The sequence below is a fragment of the Fulvia fulva genome, chromosome 7, assembly GCF_020509005.1.
Source record: "Fulvia fulva chromosome 7, complete sequence".
Lineage (NCBI taxonomy): Eukaryota > Fungi > Ascomycota > Dothideomycetes > Mycosphaerellales > Mycosphaerellaceae > Fulvia > Fulvia fulva.
This window is the reverse complement of record NC_063018.1, coordinates 1,316,722-1,340,447: the sequence shown is the minus strand read 5'-3', so window position 1 is coordinate 1,340,447 and position 23,726 is coordinate 1,316,722. Positions and strand designations below refer to the sequence as shown.

The window sequence follows — 23,726 nt, the reverse complement described above, 5'->3', positions numbered from 1 at the left end:
TCCGCAGATGAGACAACATGGTCCACCACAAGCGCCCCCACCGGCGTCTCCGACAACAGCAAAATGCGAAGCAGATGGCGAAGATGACAGATCTACCGGACGAACTGCTGCTTCAAGTCGTCGAGGACTTGGCGCCCGACGATATCCTCAAGCCGCGACTTACCTGCAAGAAGGTCGCACCGGCCGCGAATACGGCCATCCAGAAGCGCATGAAGTGCCTATACATCCACCTATCAACAAACTCTCTACGGACCTTCCGCGACTTCTGCCATCACCCCTTGTGGGCGAGCGCAACCACCAAGGTGGTCTTCCTGGGCGACAATGATCTATCGCCCATCCCACAGACCATTTCATCCTGGTCAACTCCGAAGGAGTGGCAGAAATGGTCTCAGATGTTCGCGCCGTGGCCAGCAGCCTTTCCACCGGCTAAGTCACGCTCGAGAATCGTCGGGGTCCAGGACAACGAGTTCGCCATTACAGCTACGCTAGACGCCCTCATCTCCTCGCTCACCAAGTTACCTGCTTTGGAGAGCATCGCGTTCCAAAGCACGATTGGGGAGCCAGGTTTCAACCAGGTGACAGATGCGATGATCAGATCACACGGCAGGAAGTATCATGAGGAGTACAAGCGCCGGAAGGCTGTCCATCCCGAGGAACAACGAGTTACAGACTACGCGATATTGAAGGCAATGCTCACAAGCCATCATTTGCGGCTCAAAGAACTTCAGATCCTCACTGCTTTGCCATTCGCCCATAACTCTCTTGGTCTAGAGAAGTTGACAAGACTATCCTTGGCAGCTGAACACGGAAGCATTTTCGGCACGTACGATACTCAACATGAGGGACCCCAGAAACGTGCCTCTCCGGAGGCTTCCCGCTGGTTACGCCGGTGCGCAGAACTCTTGGAGCGTGCGCCATGTCTCGAGCGTCTTTCAATTTCTCTACAAGGAACAACCGGATCTAAATACGCTCTGCAGGACTACACACTCTCAACCTTGCGGGTCTTGAATTGTACCTTCCCGCAGTTACGACAATTCGAGCTGGCGCGCGAACAGGATTCATGGTGGCAGCCGAATGTGCAGAGACCTATGCTGGAAGCCGTACAGGAAGACGCTTGGAAGCATTTCCTCCAACGACACACAGCACTGTCCTTACGCGAGATCGCTGTGGACAATGTCCTCATCACATCTACTGTCGGCAGCAGTCCGATTGAGCACATCAAAGACGTCGTTGAGTTGCGACAGTCAGGGCTGAAGACTTCGTACATCGTCAACCGCTTTCAACATCATCGCAATTGCAAGATACATCAAAAGCAGCCGATGAACTTGTCACTTTGCAAAGCTGGGTGCGGGGCCTACTCTCTGGATGCTACCGGTGTAGGCATGGGCACGCCAGACATTGAGCTGTTTGCCGCTGAGAGAGGTGTCAAATTGATTGATGGTCTGGCCTGGGACTTCGGGAATCGTGCTGTGGATCGGGTCGGCTAAGCTCTGTGCAGTGTGGCTTTCACTTGACTGCCCTCTGAATCAATCCGGTGCGAGTCTTGACTTGATGTGGCATAGTCATGGCCAAAAGACCAGGCTTCAGGTGCATAGATGGAGCCCCGGCTTCCAGCAGGAACCGTACAAGTAACGCCCCCTTTCCCTGCACCCTCATCAAACGTCCACCTGATCGCAATCTCCCCGAGTGCGGTCGGCATCGAAACCTCCACATGAGTCAGCCCCGCGTTGACAGGATTCGCCTCCCAATGCTTCCAGCCAGGTTCCAGAGGCTGAAGACCAGCGAGATGGTGCGGTAGCAGATACACCGGACTGGTGGACCATCCATGCACAAGAGACGTGGAGTTGTGATACGGCTCACCGTCCATCGCCATGGCCTCCCAGTGGCAGCCTGAGAAGTTCGGATTGAATTCATCTGCCACGCCGCCCCAGACTCTGCGAAGCATGGCACGGGCAGCAAAGCCTTCGCCGCGAGATAACATGGCTTTAAGTGCGAAGCCGGTAGCGTATGGGCTACAGAGATGGAGATCATCGAACCGTGGACCGAGGCCAGTGAATGCTGGTGGAAGTTGGTGGTCTGATTGCTGTAAGTTCATCAACTCGCGGTCATGTTTCGGCGAGACACCCAAAGATATCCCATAAGCATTCACATCTTGTGCGATGTCCCCCAGCCTCAGCACTCCGGACTTCTGATCCCACAGATGCCTCACAATATTCGGCCGCAAATGCTAGGCCTTCTCCCTCATTTCCTTTACCTTCTCCGCATCGTTACACATTCTCGCCATCGCCAGTAGCATGTCATAGTACGCCAGATTGATCTGCGTACTCACTCCAAACACCGGCCCTACAAGCGGGAGGAATGTCAACGACAACTCTGGCGGCGCTTCCACCAAGCTTCTCTCATTCACGGACCCTTCCACGAATGCCCACAACTTCTCCATTTCCCCCATACCTCCTCCACGACCCCTTCATCCCCCGAGTGCAACCAGAAATCCTTAATCGCAACCACAAGAAGCATTGCATACGTCAGAGAGTAGAACGCATACGTCGATGGCTCCCCCTCTGTCGCAGGATCATGCATCGGCGCCTGGATCGGACATATGTTGCCTAAATATCCTTATCCTGTCTGATGCGACGTGAGGAGATCGATACTACCCCGTATCGCATCAAAGTCGAGGGTGGAGTACGCAATTGAGCGACCCATGATATGGAGGTCTCCGCCGAAAGTAGCGCGGTCGCGTTTTGCGCCGTCGATGGTGCAGGGGAGGGCGTTGATGCCGGTGGCGAAATCTGCGTAGGTTCGTGCAGCATCGTGGGGGAGGAAGCTGTTGTTATAAAGCGCTTCGCCGGACAGAGAGATGATGGAGAGGTGTCGGTATGTCGTGATCCAACCATGTGGACCACCGAAGGCAATGGAGCCGGTATTGTCTGCGCTGCCGCCCAGCAGGGGATGGAGGTCAAGGTCTTTGACTTTGGCGATTTCGATGCCGTTGAGGGAGACGGTGACAGTGTCCCCAACTGCCGTGACTTCTACACTGACCAATCCGTCCAGCATCACATCTTTGTCATTGCGACAGATTCCAAGAGTCTCCTGTCCTCTCTCGCAAAAGTGGACATGTCCATCCAGCTGCATTGGGTTCCTCACCCTCGGATCAAGCTCTACCGACCATGCTGCTGGTGCGAGTGCTCGGCCGAGTGTCCGTCAACTTCAGTCTGGCCAGCCGTCCACTCGTCCACTTTTACCCTCTGAGACATGATCTCGAGGTGGAGTGCGTGGCTGTCTGGGGATGACGCATGGCCTGATTCACAAATATGTTGGTTTCCCAGCCTGGGGTATTGAACCATCACCTGAGGCTCCACGCCAGAGCCGCAGTACATCATGGCCTCTTTGAAGCACAAACCTTCTTTTGATGATGTTGAGAAAGTCGAGGAATTATCACCCTCCATCCATGACCACGAGAGGGACCAAACAGTATGGCAAGCGTTTAAGGGCCATCCGAGGATCGCACTCTTCGCTCTGGCAGCATGCAGCTCAGGCAAGATGTTTGGCTACGACCAGATCGTCAACGGGGCATCGATCGCATTGCCATCGTTCATCTTGTACTTTGGCACCGTTAGCGATACAACACATGAGCCGTACCTACCAAGCGTCTGGACTTCACTATGGACGGCGATGTCGGCACTTCTTCAGGCTCTTGGTGGCATTTCCATCGCACCAGTATCTGATTGCATTGGCAGAAGATGGCCTTCCATCGGCTGCTGTGTGGTATCGGCAGGCGGTGTAGCCATCCAATTCGCTTCGGCCTCGCGAGGCATGCTGCTAGCTGGTAAGATGGCGAATGGCTTTGCCATAGGCGCTGGACTTGCCGTGGCTACTGCTTGGGCTTCTGAGATCTCACCAATGCGACTTCACGGTCCCATCCAGTCGGCTATTGTACTGTCGACTGTCCTCATGCAAGCAATGGGTCTTGTGGTTCTGCGGCAGAATGTGGCCACAATCGAGCAAAAGGCTTTCAGGCTTGTCTTCGCCATCCAATGGGCCTGCCCCGGCTTGACTGCACTGCTGTTCTTGCTAGTACCAGAGTCACCGACTTGGCTCATGTTGAGGGGTCAACCCGAGAAGGCCAAGGCATCTGTCTACCGACTCTACGGCAGTGCCACTGCAGAGAGCCATTCCGGACACGTCGAGCGGGATATTCGAGAAGAGGCGGACACTGAACATGCGACTGGCATAGGCGGGTATGCCGAGCTGTACCGCGGCAGCCACCTGAAGAGGGCGTTGACAGTACACCTCATGTTCTTCGGCATCGGTCTCGCTTGGTCCTCTTTCTTGGCTCAGAGCACTTACTTCCGGGTGCTATCGGGCCTTCCGGCGATCCATACTTTCGACATCTCCCTCCATTGGCGGCTTTGCGCTGGCAATCATCATCATCATCATCTTGTCTTGGATGTATCCCGAGCGCATTGGGCGACGATCACTTTGGCTTGTTGGCAGTGCCGTCAACATGGCGGTCATGGCCGTGATTGGAGGTCTTGGCTTCAAACAGACCAGTGCAACGCTCTGGGCAGTTGGCATCTTGATGTGAGTAAGTTTACTGACAAGCAGAGCCGCCACGCTGACTTGTGCTAGGAACGTGCTTGTTTGCTGGCAGAACACCACTTGGACAATGGTCGCTTGGGTCATAGCAGGTGAGATCTCGCCGTACCGACTTCGCAGCAAGAACCAGTCCATCGCAGTATTGTCGAACTCTTTCACTACCTGGCTCTTCAACTTCACCGTGCCTTATATGTACAACGTCGACAGTGGAAACTTGGGTGCGAAAACGGGTCTCGTGTTCGCAGGTGCCTCGGTGCTGCTGTTGTTAGCCTCGTACCCGTTGATCCCCGACCTGCGCGGCTTGAGCACTGTCGAGGTTGATCGCCTGTATGAAAGCAGAGTCAGTCCAAGAGGGTTTCAGCAGCACCGAGATAGCGGGCCAGTAGCTTAGAGTTGCACAATATAACACGCTTGAGCGTAATACTTATGTTCGTGTCTGCTTTGAAGACAAAGCGACAGCGAATGCAAGCTGAGCACATTGACGAACAGCCCATTTGGCTGCAAGACCGCCATGCTGTCAAAGCTTCGATCTCCAATGCAGTAGTGGCGCCAGGTTCAGAGAGCATGCCCAAGTTTTGAGTTTCGAAAGCACTTCTGCTCCGTGCCGCAGTATTGCTCGTTCAGCCAGATCTGGCAGCACATCAGAGCCAAACGCCGTGTCGATCATGCTATCGATCGGCCGTGACACATCCCAGCTCCTTGCCTTGTGCAGCGAGTCCAGAATGCCAGCTTTCTGTTCGGTGGTAGCGACAGTCAGCAGGCGTATCGGAAGACGTATGCCAGGAAGATGTAGACACTGCTGTTCGGCGCCGCATAAGACAGACTGTCCTTGTTGAGCATACTCGTGCAGTCGTAGCACTCGCCCAGTGCCGCAGTGATTTCTGTGAGAGCACACATGGCTGAGCTGCTGACATTGTGGATTATCCGGGCCAGACTTGACCTCGCTTGCTATATGCCAGTCAAGCCAGACTCCTCGTGGCCTGAACGTGCAACTATTGCATAACCCCTCTTTTGCTCCTTTGCTCTTTAGCTCTTTAGCTCTTTTGCTTAGAATATAAGCAATACTTTGCTAGATTCTAGGTAGATTTTACTTACTATCATAATATCTGTAAGTACCTCGAAATATCTATAAGTACTAGGGTAGATATCTCTAAGTACCGACGCTATAAAAGAGTAAAAGAGTATTCGAGCTCGTAACGCATATTTAAGCTCTTTTACTCTTTTACTCTTTTACTCTTTTACTCGATATTAAAGTCTACTATCTCGATTTAAAGCAAGCTAAACCTATTTAAGCTATAAAGTATATTTAAGTAGCGTTTAATTCTAGCCGATAGAAGTACTCGAGTAAAATAGCGAAAGAGTAGAAGAGTAAAAGAGAGGTTATATAAAGGTTATACGTATAGGCCGCTACTAACTTAACCTCGCTTACTATATACTAGTTAAGCTAGACTTTCTAAGTAGGGTCCCGTTTAATCGTCGATATTTTATCTTTATATAGTATCTTAATACTACTATTCTTAGCGTTATAGGGTCTACCTTTATATTATATATAGTTAAAGATTATTCTTACTTATAATATTAAGGTATATTCAATCGTAGCTCTACCTTAATGTTGTACTAAGGGCTTAGCTATACCTCTACTACTATTATATTCTTACTAAAGGTATTATTACTTACTATCTTACTATTGTTAATACTATAGAAGTAAATAGGCTACTATCGTAGCCTCCTACTACTAGTACCGTATACGGCGATATCGTCTTTATAGATCCGGATAAGCTATTAATAGATACTTAGCTATTATAGCTTAGCGGCCTAGACTTTAATTAGCTATCCCCTTAGTAGTAGTACTACGACTTACTATATAGTAGTAGCCCTCGTAGTAATAGAGAGCTTATATAGCTATCCTCGCTAGCTAGCTTACCGGTCGATAGCCTACGCGATATATCTCGGCCTCTAGCGATACCCTCTTTATAGCGGACGTAGACTAAGGCCCCGGAGTTAGACGATAGTAGTAGTAATAAAAGAGTAGTAAATAGGGCCGGTAGAAGGAGTAGTAGTAATATAGGCTCCGTTATATCTAAGGGGAATACGGTAACTTATAAGTTATTTCTAGAGATAATAGTAGCCCTCTATAAGTTACTACTCTTTAGTCGCGCTAACGGATAATACGATAGTATTAGCGGTAGATTTAAGCCTTCTACTTAGAAGTACGCTACTAATAAGGTTTAGAAAGTAGTACCTAAATACTTAAAGAATAAGGTAAATAAGGATAGGGTATAGAGCCGACTAACGCTAAATACGGTAACCTTAACAAGAAGCGCTATCTATATAGTCTGTCCGGCTAGAGTCGTAACCTATGTGCCGAATTGTCTATCGCTAGTAAGGAGAGTATAGATACCTTCTTTAGTAACCCTAAGAATAGGAAGAACTACGGTAAGTTCAGGTATAGGGTATTAGCTATTAAGATATAGTATCTTAAAGGGAGTTAATAATTAGGAAGTGATCTAGTAGCCTAAAGTATCTACGATAACTTAGCTTATAGGGAGATACCTTCTCTCCCCTTTAGCTTAGATATCTAACACAATTAACACATTAGTTCCTAATATATTGCTATATACTCGTACTATTAGTTAGTTGAAGATTGATCTCTTACTCTACTCCGCTACTATCAATCCGTACCTATTTAATAGGTTATAAGCTCGGGTTTATATAGGAATAAGAGCAACCTATATTAGTATAGGTTACTTATATCCCTTACTATTCTAGTAGAAAACATCTAGGAATTAGAAGTCTACCCCGTCTATCCTATTAAGGAGCTTAGTTTAATACTAAGTAATAGGTAACCTAGACAAGGACTCTATACGGCTTACTTGAAGCTAATATCTTAAAGATACTCTATAGGTAGAAATATATCGAGATACTATTAAGAAGGACTTCAAGTGAGTCATTTAAAGCTCTACTAGGAGAGATAGCCCTATGTCCTAGCCCCGAGACCTTATACCGCTTCTTCTTTACTTTACTAAGTAGGCCTTAGTATCTATACCTACGAACTTTCCTATTCTATACTAGAAGCCTTAGTAGGATCTAAGCTACTACTTTAGAACATACACACCTTGTTTTATTATATCTAATCTATTATTGATTTATACTAAGATAAGATAGAGTAGAAGGGAGGTAAAGTCCTAATTCTTAGGAGGGACAATTAGAAGAGATAGTTTAACCTTTAGAGATATAAGATAGAAAGCTAAGTAGCATTCTTTACAATTAATAACCTAATAGAAGTGTCTTTTAATAATATTAAAGGCAAGACTCTAAAACTCTAAGAAGAGGCTATAGCTAAAGAGATCCTTAATACGCTAATATAGACAAACAAAATGTAGTATATAACTTTAGTATCCTTAGTAGGATTACGGAAGAAGATGAATTTGAGCTTAAGGGCTTATATAAATCTAGAAGAGCTACTAAGAAGTAGGTATATCTCTAGAATAGGTATAGCTAGGTGCTACCGACCTATATATATAAGCTTATAAAGCAATTTGTGACCTTTGAGATAAGTAAAGAGTTTACTATTAGATCTGTATAGACACACCTAGTTTCTCTTAGAAAAAGGATTACTAATATTATTAACGAGCTAAGGGCTCCTTTAGACCCTAAAATTTACGCGTCGAATCTCGTTAACCTTTAACGGTAGATTACGTAGCGGGGGTATATAGGGGTACTACTAAGATATATATAGTTAGGAGGCGACCTTAGTAGGAAGGCAGGATTTACGAAGAATCTCTCTATAAGGCAAAGATACGGGAATCTGAAAATTTGAGATTTATTATCTTTTTTAGGATCACTATATAGATTTTACGGCCCGCGGACCGACAAGTAAATATACCTACGCGTAAGCTATCCTAGGGTCGCTAGGCGCGCCCTTACTTACTAGGGTGGTTAGTTATCTATATTTTAGTAGTTAATAAGGGGGGGGGCTTAAGTATATACCCGGTAGTATTATTAGTACATTTTAGTAAAATCAAGGTCAAGGTCGACTCGAAGTCGAAATCTTAAGGTATTAAGGCACCTAAGGTCAAGGTTCTTAATATTAAGCAAAGCAAGTATAACGTTACGAGTAAGGTTACGGTTACGAACAAGGTTATAAGTTTTAGTTATATCTTTATCGAGGTTCGAGTCGTTTACTAGTATTAGAGCTGGCTAAGAGTTACTAGAAAGTCTAACGAAGGTATATAGGCCTTAAAGGGAGGCTATAATCCTAGAAGGGATAGAAGACTTAGATAGCGACGAAGACAACACCCCGGAGGCTTTAAGCTCTAATAAGGGTAAGGAAAGAGTACGACGAAATGACTAAGAAGAGGATGACTTAAATAAGGGCACTATAACGTTAGGAATGCCCTATAGTCCGGATGCGATAGTAGCCTTGTTTGGCCGTCTTACTATTACTATAGAAAATGTAGGACCTCGCTTCCCTACTCTAGGGAGTCCGGAAACCCCCCTCTTTAATAGTAGGAACGCTACTAAATTCTAGGAGAGGTTTAATGATCTTATAGACTAGTATCTACTAAGGCTATTAATTAAAAAAGACAACTTCTAGGGTCGTTTCGAGCGTAACTACGAGACTACTATCCGACGTTTAGTAATAAGGTTAGAGGGATAGTAAGTAAGGCGGAGTACCTTTAGGAGATCCTTCTTAGCTAAATTTTCGAGATTCGATGCCTATTCGATATTAGGAAGTCGAGAATATCTAGAAGAGATAGTCCGGGCCGAGTAAGGGAAAAGCCCTAAGGAATAGGATGTAAAGGAGTTTATCCGTCTCTTCGTAGCCTCTAGTAACCTAATTGATCCCGAAGACCTCGATAATAGCTCCCGTAGCCGTCTTCTACTTTAGGGGCTCCTAGAGTTAGTTACTAAGGCAGTTTATAAGAAATATAGACTCTATCCGAAGTAGCCTAAGAAGTTTCGGCGCTTTTAAAAGATACTAGACGAGGCGACAAGTATCGCTAATAGTAAAGAAGGATAGAAGGCCGTATATACGGACTTTCTACTTACCGTAGCTTTATCGGTCAGTTATAAAGTAGATGCCGCGCTTAATCCCTAAGATTAATGTACTTAATAAAACAGCTATTTCCGCTACTATCGATAATGACCTTATTTAGAAAATAGTAGAAATAAGTATTCGAGCTTACTAACGAGGTCGCGTAGCGGAGGTTAGATCCTTTAACCCTAGTGAAAATTAAAGGTCTATATAACTAGAGAACCCCGATTGCGTGCCTAAACCGTAGGTTTACTTAATATAGCGCCCGTAGTTATAGAACTGCGAGTAGTCTAAAGCGCTTAATAGGTGCTATTATAACTATAGTAGTACGGAACATTAGGCAATAGGTGCCCCGCGATACTATTCCTTATCTTATAAGGGTATGTCTTTTTAGCGACGAACAACTAGTAGTACCTAGGAAAGAAGACCGATCTAAATCCCCCTAAGTTTAACTTCCGACGGGACTATAGTAAGCCTAAGCTCCTTTATATACTTCCGTAGCTTAAGGGACACTATAGCCCGATTCTATTTAATAAGGACATAAAAATCCCTACGCTTCGGAAACAATAGATAGGTCGAGATTATACTAGTGTCTTAAGCGTAAAGCTTCCTAACTACTCTAAACCTCTACCTAATAACCGACACCTTATAGAATACGGCCCTTAAGATACTAGATCTAGGTAGTAACCGACGGCCGCTAGTAGTTACTAGATCTAGTTTAGGGAAGAAGAACCGGCTCTATAAGGGAGTAGGATTATAAACTACGACGAGGTTAAGGTTAAGACCTACCTAATCTAGAGTAATAAATCTCGAGGTAAAGCTCTAGTAGGAATTATAAAGAACCCGAATCCTCGAACTAGGTCTAGTATATAGGCATTAAGAGTACGAGCCGAGGCCGCTAAAGCTATACGATAAGAACTCAAAGAGGAGATCCGGTAGGAAGAACTCGGTTAGTAGGAGGTAGAGATAATTAGAGACGCCGGTTCTAGGGCTAGTAGAAGCTAGTTAACGGTAGCGTTAGGGGAGACTCTTAGAAGAAGGACGCCTAAGCCTCGAGCTAAGTTAAGGCCTACGCCCTCGGAATAGCCGGTAGAGCCTATTAATGCCCTATTCGTATAGCGTAAACGGCTATAGAATATAAAGACGATAAGGATTAATAACTACGTCCGATAGTACAGTACTAGAGGTAGGCCCGTTACTAAGGAGGAGGGAGTGACCTATTAGATTAATCAAATCCTTTAGACTACGTTTCTAAACGTTAATACCCGGGACTAGTTTCGGTATAGTCGCTAGTTTAAGACTACCTTGTTTAGGAGAGTAGTAAATACCCCTGATCTATAGTCTAAGCTTACTACCGTCCGTAAGTTAGCTAGCTAAGAAGGGACTAAAGTCCGTACGAGTTATGTCGCTACCTATAAAGACGTAGCTAAGAAGGGACTAAAGTCCGTACGAGTCATGTCGCTACCTATAAAGACGAGGAAGAAGAGGCTAACGAAGAAGTCTTTCGGGATAATTATTAAGCTCGCTTTATAGATATGTTCTTAACGATGTTATATAGTAAGGATACTATCCCTACCGCCGAGTTATACGAGAACATTAAAAAGATCGGTCTCTCTAGTATACTAGACGATTTTGTAATAGTACCTAGCCTTTAGTTAGTTACCGAGCTTAGGACTAGTAAAGGTTAGACTCGAGCCTTACTTAACGAGGGATCTAAAGTCAATATTATTAGCCCGAGGATAGTATATAAGTTTAGCTTACCTATCGTACCTAGCGCCTACTTGTCCTCTCGAGGAGCGGGTAGAAGAGCGAAGTTTAAGGGGGTAATTTCAAAGCTTAACACTTAGGTACTTAGTATATACTACTAGATCGATATGTTTGTCTCCGCTAATCTAGATTCGCCTACGATCCTTAGCCGCCCTTAGTATAGGAAGGTACGACTAATAGGCCGTAACTACGACGATAGATTATAGGAAGGAACAATCGCTAGTAGGAAAGGTAAAAGTATAATATTTACGGCTATTATAGGTACTAATAAGTACAAAACTCTTTAAGAACTTCTATAGTCCTCGAAAAAAGCGAACGCGGGTTGATTTACGGTAGTTAACCCGCTATAAGTATCAGAAGTCCGGTTTTAAAACAAGTCCGCTTTTCGAGTCTAGTTAGGGAGACCTTAGCAAATATATTAGGGGCGGAGTATTCTAATAATACGGCGTATCGACATCGATAAGAAGGCATAACGAAGCTAAACCCTAAGCCTATAGACACGACTATCTTCGACTACTTTAAGAACTACCGCGGCCCCGTATTATAACAAAGAGAAAATGTTATCGACCTTAGCCCGTATTTAAAGAAATTGCTAGAGCTACTCGGGAACCGCTAATACTTAAGCGCTAAGGTGACTACTACCGCTCTAGGAGAGCAGGTCATTACAAATATATACTCCGTATAGGGCGACTAGTGTACGGAGATCCTAAAACCGGGCTAGATTAATAGGTAGGCTTAGAAACGAGACGTAGGGTTATATAGACCCGGTATTAGGATGCCGTATATATTTACTATATATAAGTAAAAAGCTAATAAGAAAAGACCTATTAATACGAGCGTTTACGAGAGGCCTTAGTCGAAAGTAGATAGTAATATAGATTAGAAGCGGAAGGCCCTTTACTAGGAATCTCTAATACTAGTAGGGCAAGGCCCGTATAATAGGAGGTATCTTATTAAAAAGTTCTCTAGTATCGAGCGCGGCTCGAGGATTATACCTAAAAGGCTCGCTAGTACTAAGGTTAGTATCGCTCTCTCGGCTAAGGAAAGATAGATATTTAATAAAATACTCTTTAACCGAGAAGGTGTCCTAGCGTAGGATTTTATCTATATACGGTAGATTAGACATAATATTATACCTCCTTAGAAGATTATAACGATTACGTACAAACCGTAGTAGGCGCGGAACATTCGGTTATACCTAAGCTTACGAGTAATTATAGAATAGATAATCCGCGCTCGAATTAAGAACAGAATTCTTAAGTATAGTCGAGGTGCTTATACGAATACTTAGTTCTTAGTAGCGAAGAAGGTCGAGCTAAATATCACGTTAGAAGTGTGGGAAGTTATTGTACGGGCTCATATAGGGTGTTTCAAAAGCAGGTTGTGTATTGCATGTGTCTATCTAGAATGGACAAGTGTTGCTCTTGAAGAGGCTGCAGGTGACTAATCAGTCACCTGATTCTTAGCGTACGTGGCCTCAAGTTTTGATGATGGGATGTTGCCCATGTGCACGCTCGGATCGCGACACACCCCCTCAGCTCGTGCGCTGGAGTGAATGAGCTGATTCCCATGTGATCGCGTGCACCCTGTCATAACTACCCCCCCTATCTATGGCAGTGACGTCAGGCCCTCGGTGTTGCTGCTGCTGCAGTGAGGGTAAGTCAGCTGTTTCAAGTGAAGTGAGGTGAGCTTTGTACCCCTTCCCTCATTCCTCACTTTCACTGCTGCCATTGTTACCTATATAATAAAGCATAGAATGTGTGACTGTTGCCGGTGAGATGGCTCAGGTGATGGTCCCGTTGCACGGACTTTCACTTGAGTGTGCAATCATCTCACCCACCGGCAAACATCAGAGGTCCTGAGTTCAATCCAGGGGTAGCCTTAGTCTTATCGTATGCTTAAACATATATTTGTGGTGACAAGGTGGTAGTGTTGTAGCTAGCAGCAAGTTGGAGGCGTTTCTCGCTTTCTGATTGGACGCGCTGCTGCTGGTGACAGGGGTGTTTCTCGCCCTTGCGCTGTTAGCCAATGGGAGTCCGAGAAACACCTGTTGATGATGGTGCCAGGGCCGCACCGGTGAATGGTGGATGCTTTGCCCTGGCTTCGTTGTCGTCTACAGCATTGGTGGCTGCTGGTGGCCGTGTTTTGCGCCTGCTGGCGCTTCCAGAGAGGTGTCCGTAAAGATGAAGCCGTTCGGTGTTCGTTTCGAGATGAGGTGAGGCCGCTGCTGCGGGCTTCTCAGGCGTCTGTTGGCCCGTTACCTCCTGATGCGGCTGCAGAGGGCACTGAGGTGCGTGGGTCCACGCCTTCCTCAGCCATATTGAGCAGCTTGACGAAGTGCTTGTGCTTCTGTGGTGGAAGCAGCTTGGTCAGCCCGTCTGCAGGCATGTCGTTGGTGCTGAGATACTTGATCTCAATGTCTCCGCGCTGGTCTCGCTGTCGGAGCCAGTGGTGGTGGATGTCAACGTGGCGTAGCTTCGTGTCAAGCTTTTGCCCTTGTTGGTTGACAAGGCGGATGGTCTGCGTGTTGTCGCAGTACAAGTGGGTGCGCTGATTGAACTGAAGGTGTATCTCAGCGAAGACTCGTTCCCACTGTATGAGCTCTGAGGCGGCTTGCGAAAGCCCGAGTAGCTCAGCCTCTGTTGAGGACTTGGTGACAGTGATTTGTTTAGATGCCTTATAATCCACTGGTCCACCGAACAGCATGAAGACCCAGCCATTTGAGCTGGTCCTGTCATTATTCATGCCGTAGGACGCGTCCGATGCTCCAAAGAACTCGTGGTTGCTACCGAGGTGCTCTGGTTGGCTGTGAAGGCCAGTGATGTGTTTGCTGGCGCCATATACAAGGCAGAGGTTCTTGGTCTCCAGGAGATAGCGCAAGCACTGATCTGCAAGCTTGAGGTGTGTCTCAGTTGGCTTGGTCAGATACTGCGATAGCATGGACAAGGAAAAGGCGATGTCAGGCCGCGTGTGTGTGGCGGCGAAGTTGAGGGATCCTATACGTTGTTGGTACGCAAGGATGGCGATAGAGGTGGGTTGATGACCCTCTGGAACGGTCCAATCAAGGTGTTGATCTACTGGCACTGTCGTTTTGCGTGCATTCGTGGATATGCTGAATTTGGCGGCTAGCTTCTCAATGTAGTCTTCTTGAGAGAGCCACAGCAAGCGCTTGTTTCTGTCGCGCGTAACCTTGATTCCTAGGAACCAGGAGAGATCACCGAGCTCGTGCATCTCGTACTTGGCAAGCAGCCGCTGCTTGATGTTGGCAGCATGGGCCTTGTGCTTGCGGTGGTAGAGCATAACCAGGTCGTCAACGTAAAAGAAGAACATAACCTTGTTGTCATGGTAGATGCATTCGGAGTCCGACAGGGGTACTAGTCCAAGGGAGGCCAGCGTCTCGGTTAGGGAGTTGTACCACAATAAAGGGGACTCCTTCAGACCGTAGAGGGCCTTGACCAGCTTGAGGGCGTGTCCATGGGATGGCCTGTCGATTCCAGGAGGTGGTTGCAGATACATGGTGTATGGCAGGTCCGAGTTCAGGAAGGCGTTGACAACATCGAATTGTTCGGCTTCTAGGTCGAAGCTCGCGGCCATAGCACAGCAGAGGCGGAACATGCTTGCTGGCAGTGTGGCGGCGTATGTGTCTAAGTGTGTTCCTTGCAAATCGCCTCTTGCGCATAGCCTAGCCTTGAAGCTCTTCAGCATGCCGTGCTCGTCCAGTTTGTATTTGTACACCCACTTGAGCGGCAGTAGTGGCTGAAGTCCCTCCTCTTGCTGAGCATCCTGATCCTTCTCTTCCTTTGTTGCCCATCTGAATGTGCCTGTTGCCAGGGCTTTGGCAAACTCCTTGGCCATAGCTTCGATCCACTGTTGGGAGAAGCGGTGTTTCATAGCGGCTCGGTAGTTAGAAGGTTCGGGCGGAAGGTCATCGCGGTGCATAGAGGTAGTGGTGTTGACACGCCTTAGAGGGCTGTTGCCTCTTCGTGTAGGGCTTCGATCGCTCTTGTCGCGATAGGCGCGTGTTCTGGGTCGTATGCCGGACATCTGGCCGATGATTACATTAGCGACCATGATCTGGTGCAGTGCATGGTGGAAGTAGGCCGTTCGTAGGCGCTTTCCATTCTCTGTGACTGCATAGTTGGACTCCTCTGGTGTGTAGAGCTCTGGCTCTAGGGGGAAGAGTGGTGTGTTGGACGCGTTGTGTGTTAACGCGTCTTCTGGTGGTGTGAATGTGAATGGATATGGCTCGCGATCAGGGTCCGTGTTGCCCATGATCTCCTCACGGTCTTCTGCGGTGAGGGCATCCATTATCTGCTGCTGCAGGGTGTCGTAGTAGTCAGTGGTGTTGGGTGCTGACTGCTGTGTGTTGTCTTGAGTCACGTGATCTGTTACGTGCTCGATTTGCCGGTCTTTTTGGTTATACGTTGCTGACTCGCGGTGTTGCGGCCAGTGTGGTTCTTGCCCAAGGAGCTTTTGGTGGGCGTCTCGAGGTTGTTGGGTGTGCGGCTGCTGAGCCTGTTCTTCCACCCCCTCGGCCTGTGCTGTGTCTTGCTCGTGATGAGCGACATACAGGTCGTAGTATTGTTCAGGCTCTTCAGCCGGTTCCGCTGTTGCGATGTTCTCGACAGGGGTCGTGTACCCTGCTGTCAGGCGTGATGGGTCATAGAACGTGGTCTCATCGAAGAGGACGTCCTTGACTCGCATAACCCTATCTTTTGATGGGTCCCATACGCGGTAGATGTTAGTGGAGTCGTATCCCACAAGGTAGCCTATGAGCGCTCTCTCTTGGAGTTTCTCGCTCTTGCCAGGCTGATCTGGTCCATGGATGAACACGTATGCAAGGGAGCCATACACCACCATGTGACCCACGTTCGGAATTCGTCCTGTTGCCAATTCGAATGGGGTCTTCCAGCCCTTTGACTGGATAGGGGATCGCCAGAGGATGTACACCGCTGCTGCAGTGCATTCTGGCCAAAGCTTTTCCGGCAATCGTGCGTGGATGCGAATGGTTCTGCTCATGGTGATGATCAGAGCTCCAGCTCTTTCTGCTGGGTCCTGCGCAGGCGCGTATTCCGCGGTTGCGTGCCATTCAATCTTGTTGTTGTTGATGACTGAGCGAAATACCTTCCCAATGGCGGGCTCGTTGTCGCTGTAGAAGCATACGAACCTGCGACCAATGAAGTTGATGAAGCTCAGCAGGCTGTTGAAGCAAGCCAACACCGATTGCTGATCCCTGTTCTTGATGGTGAACTGGAAGTGTCCATGGGTATCCAGATCGTAGAAGTGGACGAGGTACCTGTCACCGTTGTAGGCGACACTGAATTCTGCCAAGTCCATGGCCATGTGGCCGTATGGGGTCATCACCCTGATGGGCTGAGACCGATTGTGCACCTTGTGAGCTTTGCTAAGCCCACATGCTCTGCAATGTGCAGTGAGGGGTGCGCTTGGACCATCGTTAATGATCACCCCCTCAACTCTGAGCGGCAACTGCTTGATGCGTTCAGCGCCAATGTGACCAAAGATTTGATGCCACTGGCGGCCAGAGAGCTTTCGGTGTTTGATGGGGGTCCTGCTGGACGTAGCTGCACCTTGAGTGCCCCCAGTGCTGTTCATGACTGCGAGAACGGTGCGATCACCATCCTCTTGAGCATTTGGAGATGCTGCGCTGTTGGCAGGTTCATCGCCGATGTTTGCACCCCTGCCAATAGTGCTGATGAAGTGCGCGTTGCGCATCTTTTCAGTGACCTTCGGCAGTACTAGGCCCTCTTTTGTAGGCCATTGGTAAATGATGGGTGACTTAGGTGGTGTGACCACCTTGAAGAAAGGGATTGTACCAGTAGGGCGGTGTAGGTCCATCAATTTAGTGTCGTTGTGCCACATTGAATTGCTGCGTCCGTGCCACCAGAGTCCGGCTCTTTCCATGCGTGTGTGAGAGATGACGTTCACATGAAAGCCTGGGCAGTAAGCCACATCCAGCAAGGTGAATGAATGGCCCCCAATTGACATATGAACACGCCCTAACGCTGCAATTGGAAAGGTGGTTGTTCCAGCCTGGATTTCTGAGGTGGTGAGGCGCTCTGCAATGAACTCTACACCCTCCTGGTCATGATGATTGATCACATGAGTGTCTGAACAGTTATCATACACCCAGCAATCCCTGAAGTTGACGCTCAACTTGCTAATTGAGCTAGAAAGAACAGTAAGGCCAACAAAGCCCTTATCGCTTGGTGATGCCTTCTTCGCATCAGCAATAGCCTTGTCACGTTCCTGGTCCTTGCGATTGTTGCGATTCAACACGCCAAGCAGACGCTCGCCGTCGTCGCTCAAGCAGTAGTTGATGAAGTTTTTCCAGTACTTCTTCCACTGCTCTGAGCGCTGATCCTTTGCTGGGCGCTTGTCGGGGTTGATCACATCGCATGAGAACAGGCCCTTGTGACAGGTGTCCTTGGGCTCGCCGGTGATGTTCCAGCAGCCGCTTGGCCTGTTGTTGTCCTTGTCTTTGTTCTTGTCGCCGCGGCTGCTGCCACGACCCTTGTCACCGCGGCTGTTGCCACGGTTGTCACCACGGCTGCTGCCACGGTCACCCTCCTTTTGACCAGCACCTGTGGGTGCTGTTTCATCCTCTGCTTCTGCTGAGGTTTCTCCGGAGAAGGTTGCGAAGACTGATCGACCGTTGGTTGTTGCTGGTGCGGTGTCGCGTATCCATTCGAGGTAACGCTCAGTAAGCTTTTGTAGTGACATTTTGTCACGCTTCCACTCGTTGTATAGAGAAGCACCGTAGGCTGGAGCCTGCTTCTGCTGAATAGCAAGTAGGAAGTGTCTACTAAGGTCGTCGTACTCGGCGTGGTTGCACTTAAGCATCTTGGTCTGCAAAACTAACCAGTCTGAGCACCAGTCATCGATTCTGCGTGCGCTAGCCTTCTGAAGCCTAGACAGCTCAAGCGTGAGCTGCCGCTTACGCAGCATATCGTCTGGACCATACTGATCCTTGAGAGCCTGGTATTTCGCTCTGAGGGTGTTCTGGCCGTGCATTAGCTCTTGCCCTAGCTCTGTCGTCGTACGGATGAGGTAGGTAATGAGCTTTGATCGCGCAGCAGCAAAGATGTCGTACATCCGTTGCCTTCGGTCTGCGTCTGTTTGTCGTAGCTTGATGAGATCTCTTGATGTAGCGTCTCCTGCCGTGTACGCTTGTTGGATTTCCTCAAACGTCAAGTGAGTAGGCTCTGTTGGCTCGTTACTCAGTTGGTGAGGATCCACATACTTCCAGACATTCAAAGACTCTGCGTAGAGCTCTAGCTGACGGTCAAACTTGTCCCATTGGTCATGGCTCTTCAGAACCACGGTACCCTGAGGTAGGGCACCGGTAGTCACCGGCGTCTCGGTAGTGGCCATAACTGCAAAATGGGTTGTAGGCTGGTGAAAGTTCCACGCGGGTTCACTAGGCCTAGGGGATACTACTGCACTGGTTGTAGCAGTAGTGCTGTGACGATGCAAACTCTGCTTTGGGGCTTCCTTGTCGCAGCGAATGTTAGTGAGCGCTAACCGGGCTCATAACTATCACGTTAGAAGTGTGGGAAGTTATTGTACGGGCTCATATAGGGTGTTTCAAAAGCAGGTTGTGTATTGCATGTGTCTATCTAGAATGGACAAGTGTTGCTCTTGAAGAGGCTGCAGGTGACTAATCAGTCACCTGATTCTTAGCGTACGTGGCCTCAAGTTTTGATGATGGGATGTTGCCCATGTGCACGCTCGGATCGCGACACTAAATAGCGAAGCTATACTATATAGGTTGATTAACTCCGCTATACTCTTAAACGAGGTGACGATAAGGGCTACGAACATTCCCCTAGATATAGACGGGTTCTCGGAAGACTTTACTAGATATAGAGTAGCCTCTTTAGTAGACTTGTTTTCGGGGTACGACTAGATTACGCTTAACGAAAGTAGCCGAGATTTGACGGCCTTTATAACGCCTCTTAGGCTTATACGGTATATAACGTTACTATAGGGTACGACGAACTTAGTTACTCGGTTCGTACGGGCAGTAACTAAGGTGTTAATAGACTATATTTTTTACCGAGCAAAACTATTTCTTAATAATATCGGCGTAAAAGGTCCTACTAAGGACTATAGTAACGCTAAGGTAGAGCCTAGCCTTCGACGATAGGTCGTAGAACATATTATATCCCTTAATCTTGTTCTTACGGACCTAGAGAGGGCCGGAGCGGTAGTCGTAGGGGAGAAATCGTAGTAGCTTTATAAGACCCTAAAGATCGTAGGCTATATTACTAGCCCGAGCGGCCGCTATCTAGATCCTAAGGTAGTAGCTAAGATCTTAAACTAGCTAACCCTAAAGTACGTAAAGGACGTTCGAGTTTATATTAGGATCTATATTTACTTCCGGATTTAGGTTCCCTAGTTCGTGATCGTCGCTTAGCTAATATATAAGCTTTTAAGGAAGGACGTCGAGTTTGTCTAGACTAAGAGTAAGTAGTTCTCGAAAGAGAACCTAGTAAGATTCTTAGTAATAACACTAGCGTTAGTAACTATCTCCTATACCCTAGGAGCTAGTAGGATCTTTGTTTCTATTAACGTGAGTAGCATTAGGTAGGGTTGTATAATATCGTAGGAATTACTAGATAATACTCGATAAAGACACCTAGTAAGGTATAAGAGCGGTACCTAGAACGTAAACGAGGCTAAGTACGATATAGGAAAGCGGGAGTGCCTCGGAGTACTAAAGGGCCTTAAGAAGGTGTAGCGCTACCTCGTAGGAGTAGACTTTATCCTCGAAGTTAATACTAAAACGCTAGTATAGTAGTTAAATCGGCTAGTATCCGATATTCTAAACTCTATAATAGTAAGGTAGGTTACTTAGATCCGGCTATTCACCTTTAAAGTAAGGCATGTCGATAGGAAGAAGCACTCCGGACCGGATATACTGTCTCGTAAACTACCTATAGCTAAGGAGCTTACGGAACCTAACGATAATATTAATAAGATAATTAACGACAAATTCTTCCGTTACGCCGAGCTAGTTAACACTTTCCCCGTTATTCTAGAGCGTGAACGACTCCTCGAACCCTAGTATAGTAACAATTCCGAGCTTATAGCTTATATTCTAGTATATCGAATACGACCGGAAGGGGTTACCCGGGCTAAGTATCGAAACCTCGTTAAGAAGAGTCCTCGGTACTACTTAAGAGACAAGCTCTTGTTTTATTAGCGGCGAAGGGGTGTACCGATATAGCTAGTAGTAGACGATAATAATACTTAGAAAGAGATCGTAATATACTGTTATAAAAAGTATAGTCACCGGAGTATAGAGCTAGTATATAATCTTATTACTAGCCGGTATTACTAGGAGGGCTACTCCTCCGACGTATCGAGTTAGGTAAAGACTTATACTCTTTATAGCTTTCGCGAAGGTAACTAGAGAGTAGGAGAAATGTACTTATCGACTTAGTAGGTTATAGGAGAGAGGTAGTACTACGATCCCGTCTACGTATATAGAAACGGGTACTTACTTGTCGCCTAAGAAGCTCTAAGTAGGTAGATTAAGGTAAAGGTCGTACGGAAGCCTCTAAATTCGCGGGCGATTACTAAATTCTTATATAAGATAGTATTTAGCCGGTATAGATACTACTATAAGATTGTACTTAATAACGCTAGTATTAACGAAGGGGAGGTAGAGAGAATGCTTCTTAGTATAGGTATTAAGTACATCCGGATCTTACCCTACTATTCGTAGTTAAATATAACTATAGAAGTAGGACATCGACCTGTTCTAGCTACTTTAGCTAAGCTTACTAAGAACACCTATAAGTCCTAGGAACGATAGATTACTACGGTGCTTTAGGCTAATAGAACTACGGTATCTAGAATTACGGATATAACTCCGGCGGAGGTCCTATATAGCTATCGTACTATTCTCCCGATCGAGGTAGAATACCTAATATAGGCAGACTATAAATAGGGATCTATTAGATTAACGGAGGAGCTGTTAGCTATTCGGGCGCGTTAGTTATAGGTACGGGACATAAATCTTTAGGAGTTATAGTTACGAAGAGTAAGGCTTCGTACCCTAAGTAAGGAATACTTCGATACTAAACGTAGTGTTAACTTCTAGAGGTTCTAGGTCGGAGATCTTATAGTCAAGTTCGACAAGCCGTATAAGGATAACCTATCTAGAAAGATTAGTTACCGCTAGCTTAGGCCGTATTATATAGCTAAGGTGTACTCGGGGTTTAGTATATACGTCCTCGAAGAGCTTAATAGTACGAGGTTAAAGGGTATATAAGCCCGAGAGAACCTAAAGCTAATCCTATAGTTAAGACCGGACCCGGAGCTTAATCTTCCTAAAGCTAAAGACATTATAGCCCTAGAGGATAGGGTTAGTATCGCGAATATCGAAAAGGGCGATCTTCCGAACGAGAATAGGCCTACTACGTCCGAATCTAACGACGAAGAGGATGACGATATACTTCTAATAGGTATTAATAGAGCTACTATACTTCTAGAACTAGAATCTAAGCCGACGAGACTATAGGTACGGCCTTATAACCTTACTACGGAGGAGATGGCCAAATTTACTAGGATTTAGGTTAAAGGAGGGATAAGACTTTATTATTTCTTTTCCTTAGGCGTAAGGAGTTCACTTAGTAGTTTTGGTTTCTGACCTTAATTTAACTAGCTTCTAGTTCTAGTACCTAGTTTCTAGCGTACTTAACTAATTTCTAGGCTATATACTTGATTCAAGAGTAGGCTTACTACGAAGACTAGACTTTAACTTAGCCTCCTTAGCCCCTTATAGAATGAACTTGTGATCTCCTTAATGTCTCTAGACTAACTACTTAACTAGACGCCGGATCCGCCTTCCTTACGTATAACTTGTAGGTATAGTTTCTTAGTTTATATTAGCGTAGCGGAGGTGAAACTAGGGACAATTTCGTAATAGGGGAGGATATATTAACGAGCTAAGGGCCCCCTTTAGACCCTAAAATTTGCGCGTCGAATCTCGTTAACCTTTAACGGTTAATTACGTAGTAGGGGTATATAGGGGTACTACTAAGATATATATAGTTAGGAGGCGACCTTAGTAGGAAGCTAGGATTTACGAAGAATCTCTCTATAAGGCGAAGATACGGGAATTTGAAAATTTCAGATTTATTATCTTTTTTTTAGGATCACTATATATATTTCACGGCCCGCGGACCGATAAGTATATATACCTACGCGTAAGCTATCCTAGGGTCACTAGGCGCGCCCTTACTTACTAGGGTAGTTAGTCGTCTATAGTATATATCCGGAACCCCTAGACATAGATTAGGTAGTTAGCTCTAATATAGTAAAAGGAGTTATAAGTAAGCTAAAAGGACGAAAAGCCCTAGCCTAGATAGGATACTAAATATAATACTAAAAGAGTATAGAGAAGAGACCGCGTCGAGCCTTATAAACCTATTTACTACGTATTTACGGCTAGAGTATTACCCGAGGCCGTATAGAGAGTCTATAATAGTAGTACTCTATAAGCTATAGGAGGAGGACTATACTTAGCCTAAATCGTATAGGCTAATCGTACTTCTAAATACGATAGGAAAGGTTCTAGAGAAGATAGTAGCCTAGAGACTTACCTAGCTAGCCGAGAACAACTACGTACTCCTAGTAACATAGATAGGGGGAAGAAGCTAGCGATCGATACTAATAGTAATAGAGCTAATTACGGAGCAAATTCAGACCCTCTAGTACTACGGTAGGAACCGAGCGGCGTCCTTACTATCCCTCGACATCGTAGGGGCCTTCGATAACGTCTTATACTAAAGGCTAATATATATCCTATAATAGAAAGGTATCCCCTAGTAGGTAACGAAGTTTGTCTACTCCTTTCTCTATAAACGGACGATATACCTAGTCCTAGGGAGGTATACGTCCGACCCGGTAAAGGTAGAGGCTAGAATATCTTAGGGATCTACTCTCTCCCCTATCCTATTTCTAATATTTATATCTGATCTAATTCCTCTACTCACCTCTCCGTAAACCTTAGTATCGGGATTTATAGACAATATAAACATTCTAGCCTAGTTAGACTCGATAGAGGAGAACTATCGCCTCCTTAAAGATAGATATAAGAAAGGCGAGGAGTAGGTAAAGAAGTATAGTGCCCGGTTCGCCTCTAAAAAGTACTAGCTTATACACTTTAGTAAAGCGAGAGTATACTATAATATAAAGGCGGCGGTAAGAATCTAAGGCTACGAGACTAAGCTATTAGTAGAGCTACGAGTACTAGGGATCTAGCTCGACCCGAAGCTAAGCTAGAACGTATAGA

The 23,726-nt window shown here is 46.4% G+C and overlaps 4 protein-coding genes across 4 annotated transcripts; 3 read left to right on the top strand and 1 right to left on the bottom strand.

Annotated features, from left to right (window-relative positions):
* Window positions 1-17: 17 nt before the first annotated feature.
* Window positions 18-1,487, top strand: CLAFUR5_10165 (uncharacterized protein; the record flags this gene model as incomplete). The annotated part of the gene is made up of 1 exon (XM_047909313.1): window positions 18-1,487. One exon carries the CDS (start codon window positions 18-20, stop codon window positions 1,485-1,487), a length of 1,470 nt encoding a protein of 489 aa, XP_047764361.1.
* A 1,129-nt stretch (window positions 1,488-2,616) lies between these two features.
* On the bottom strand, window positions 2,617-3,132 carry CLAFUR5_10164 (uncharacterized protein; the record flags this gene model as incomplete). Its single annotated transcript, XM_047909312.1, has 1 exon — window positions 2,617-3,132. One exon carries the CDS (start codon window positions 3,130-3,132, stop codon window positions 2,617-2,619), a length of 516 nt encoding a protein of 171 aa, XP_047764360.1.
* A 246-nt stretch (window positions 3,133-3,378) lies between these two features.
* CLAFUR5_10163 (MFS transporter fmqE) lies at window positions 3,379-4,282 on the top strand (the record flags this gene model as incomplete). The annotated part of the gene is made up of 2 exons (XM_047909311.1): window positions 3,379-4,238; window positions 4,273-4,282. 2 exons carry the CDS (start codon window positions 3,379-3,381, stop codon window positions 4,280-4,282), a joined length of 870 nt encoding a protein of 289 aa, XP_047764366.1.
* A 165-nt stretch (window positions 4,283-4,447) lies between these two features.
* On the top strand, window positions 4,448-4,987 carry CLAFUR5_10162 (MFS transporter fmqE; the record flags this gene model as incomplete). Its single annotated transcript, XM_047909310.1, has 2 exons — window positions 4,448-4,581; window positions 4,717-4,987. The coding sequence occupies 2 exons, from the start codon at window positions 4,448-4,450 to the stop codon at window positions 4,985-4,987; spliced, it is 405 nt and encodes a 134-aa protein (XP_047764365.1).
* Between the last annotated feature and the right edge of the window lie 18,739 nt (window positions 4,988-23,726).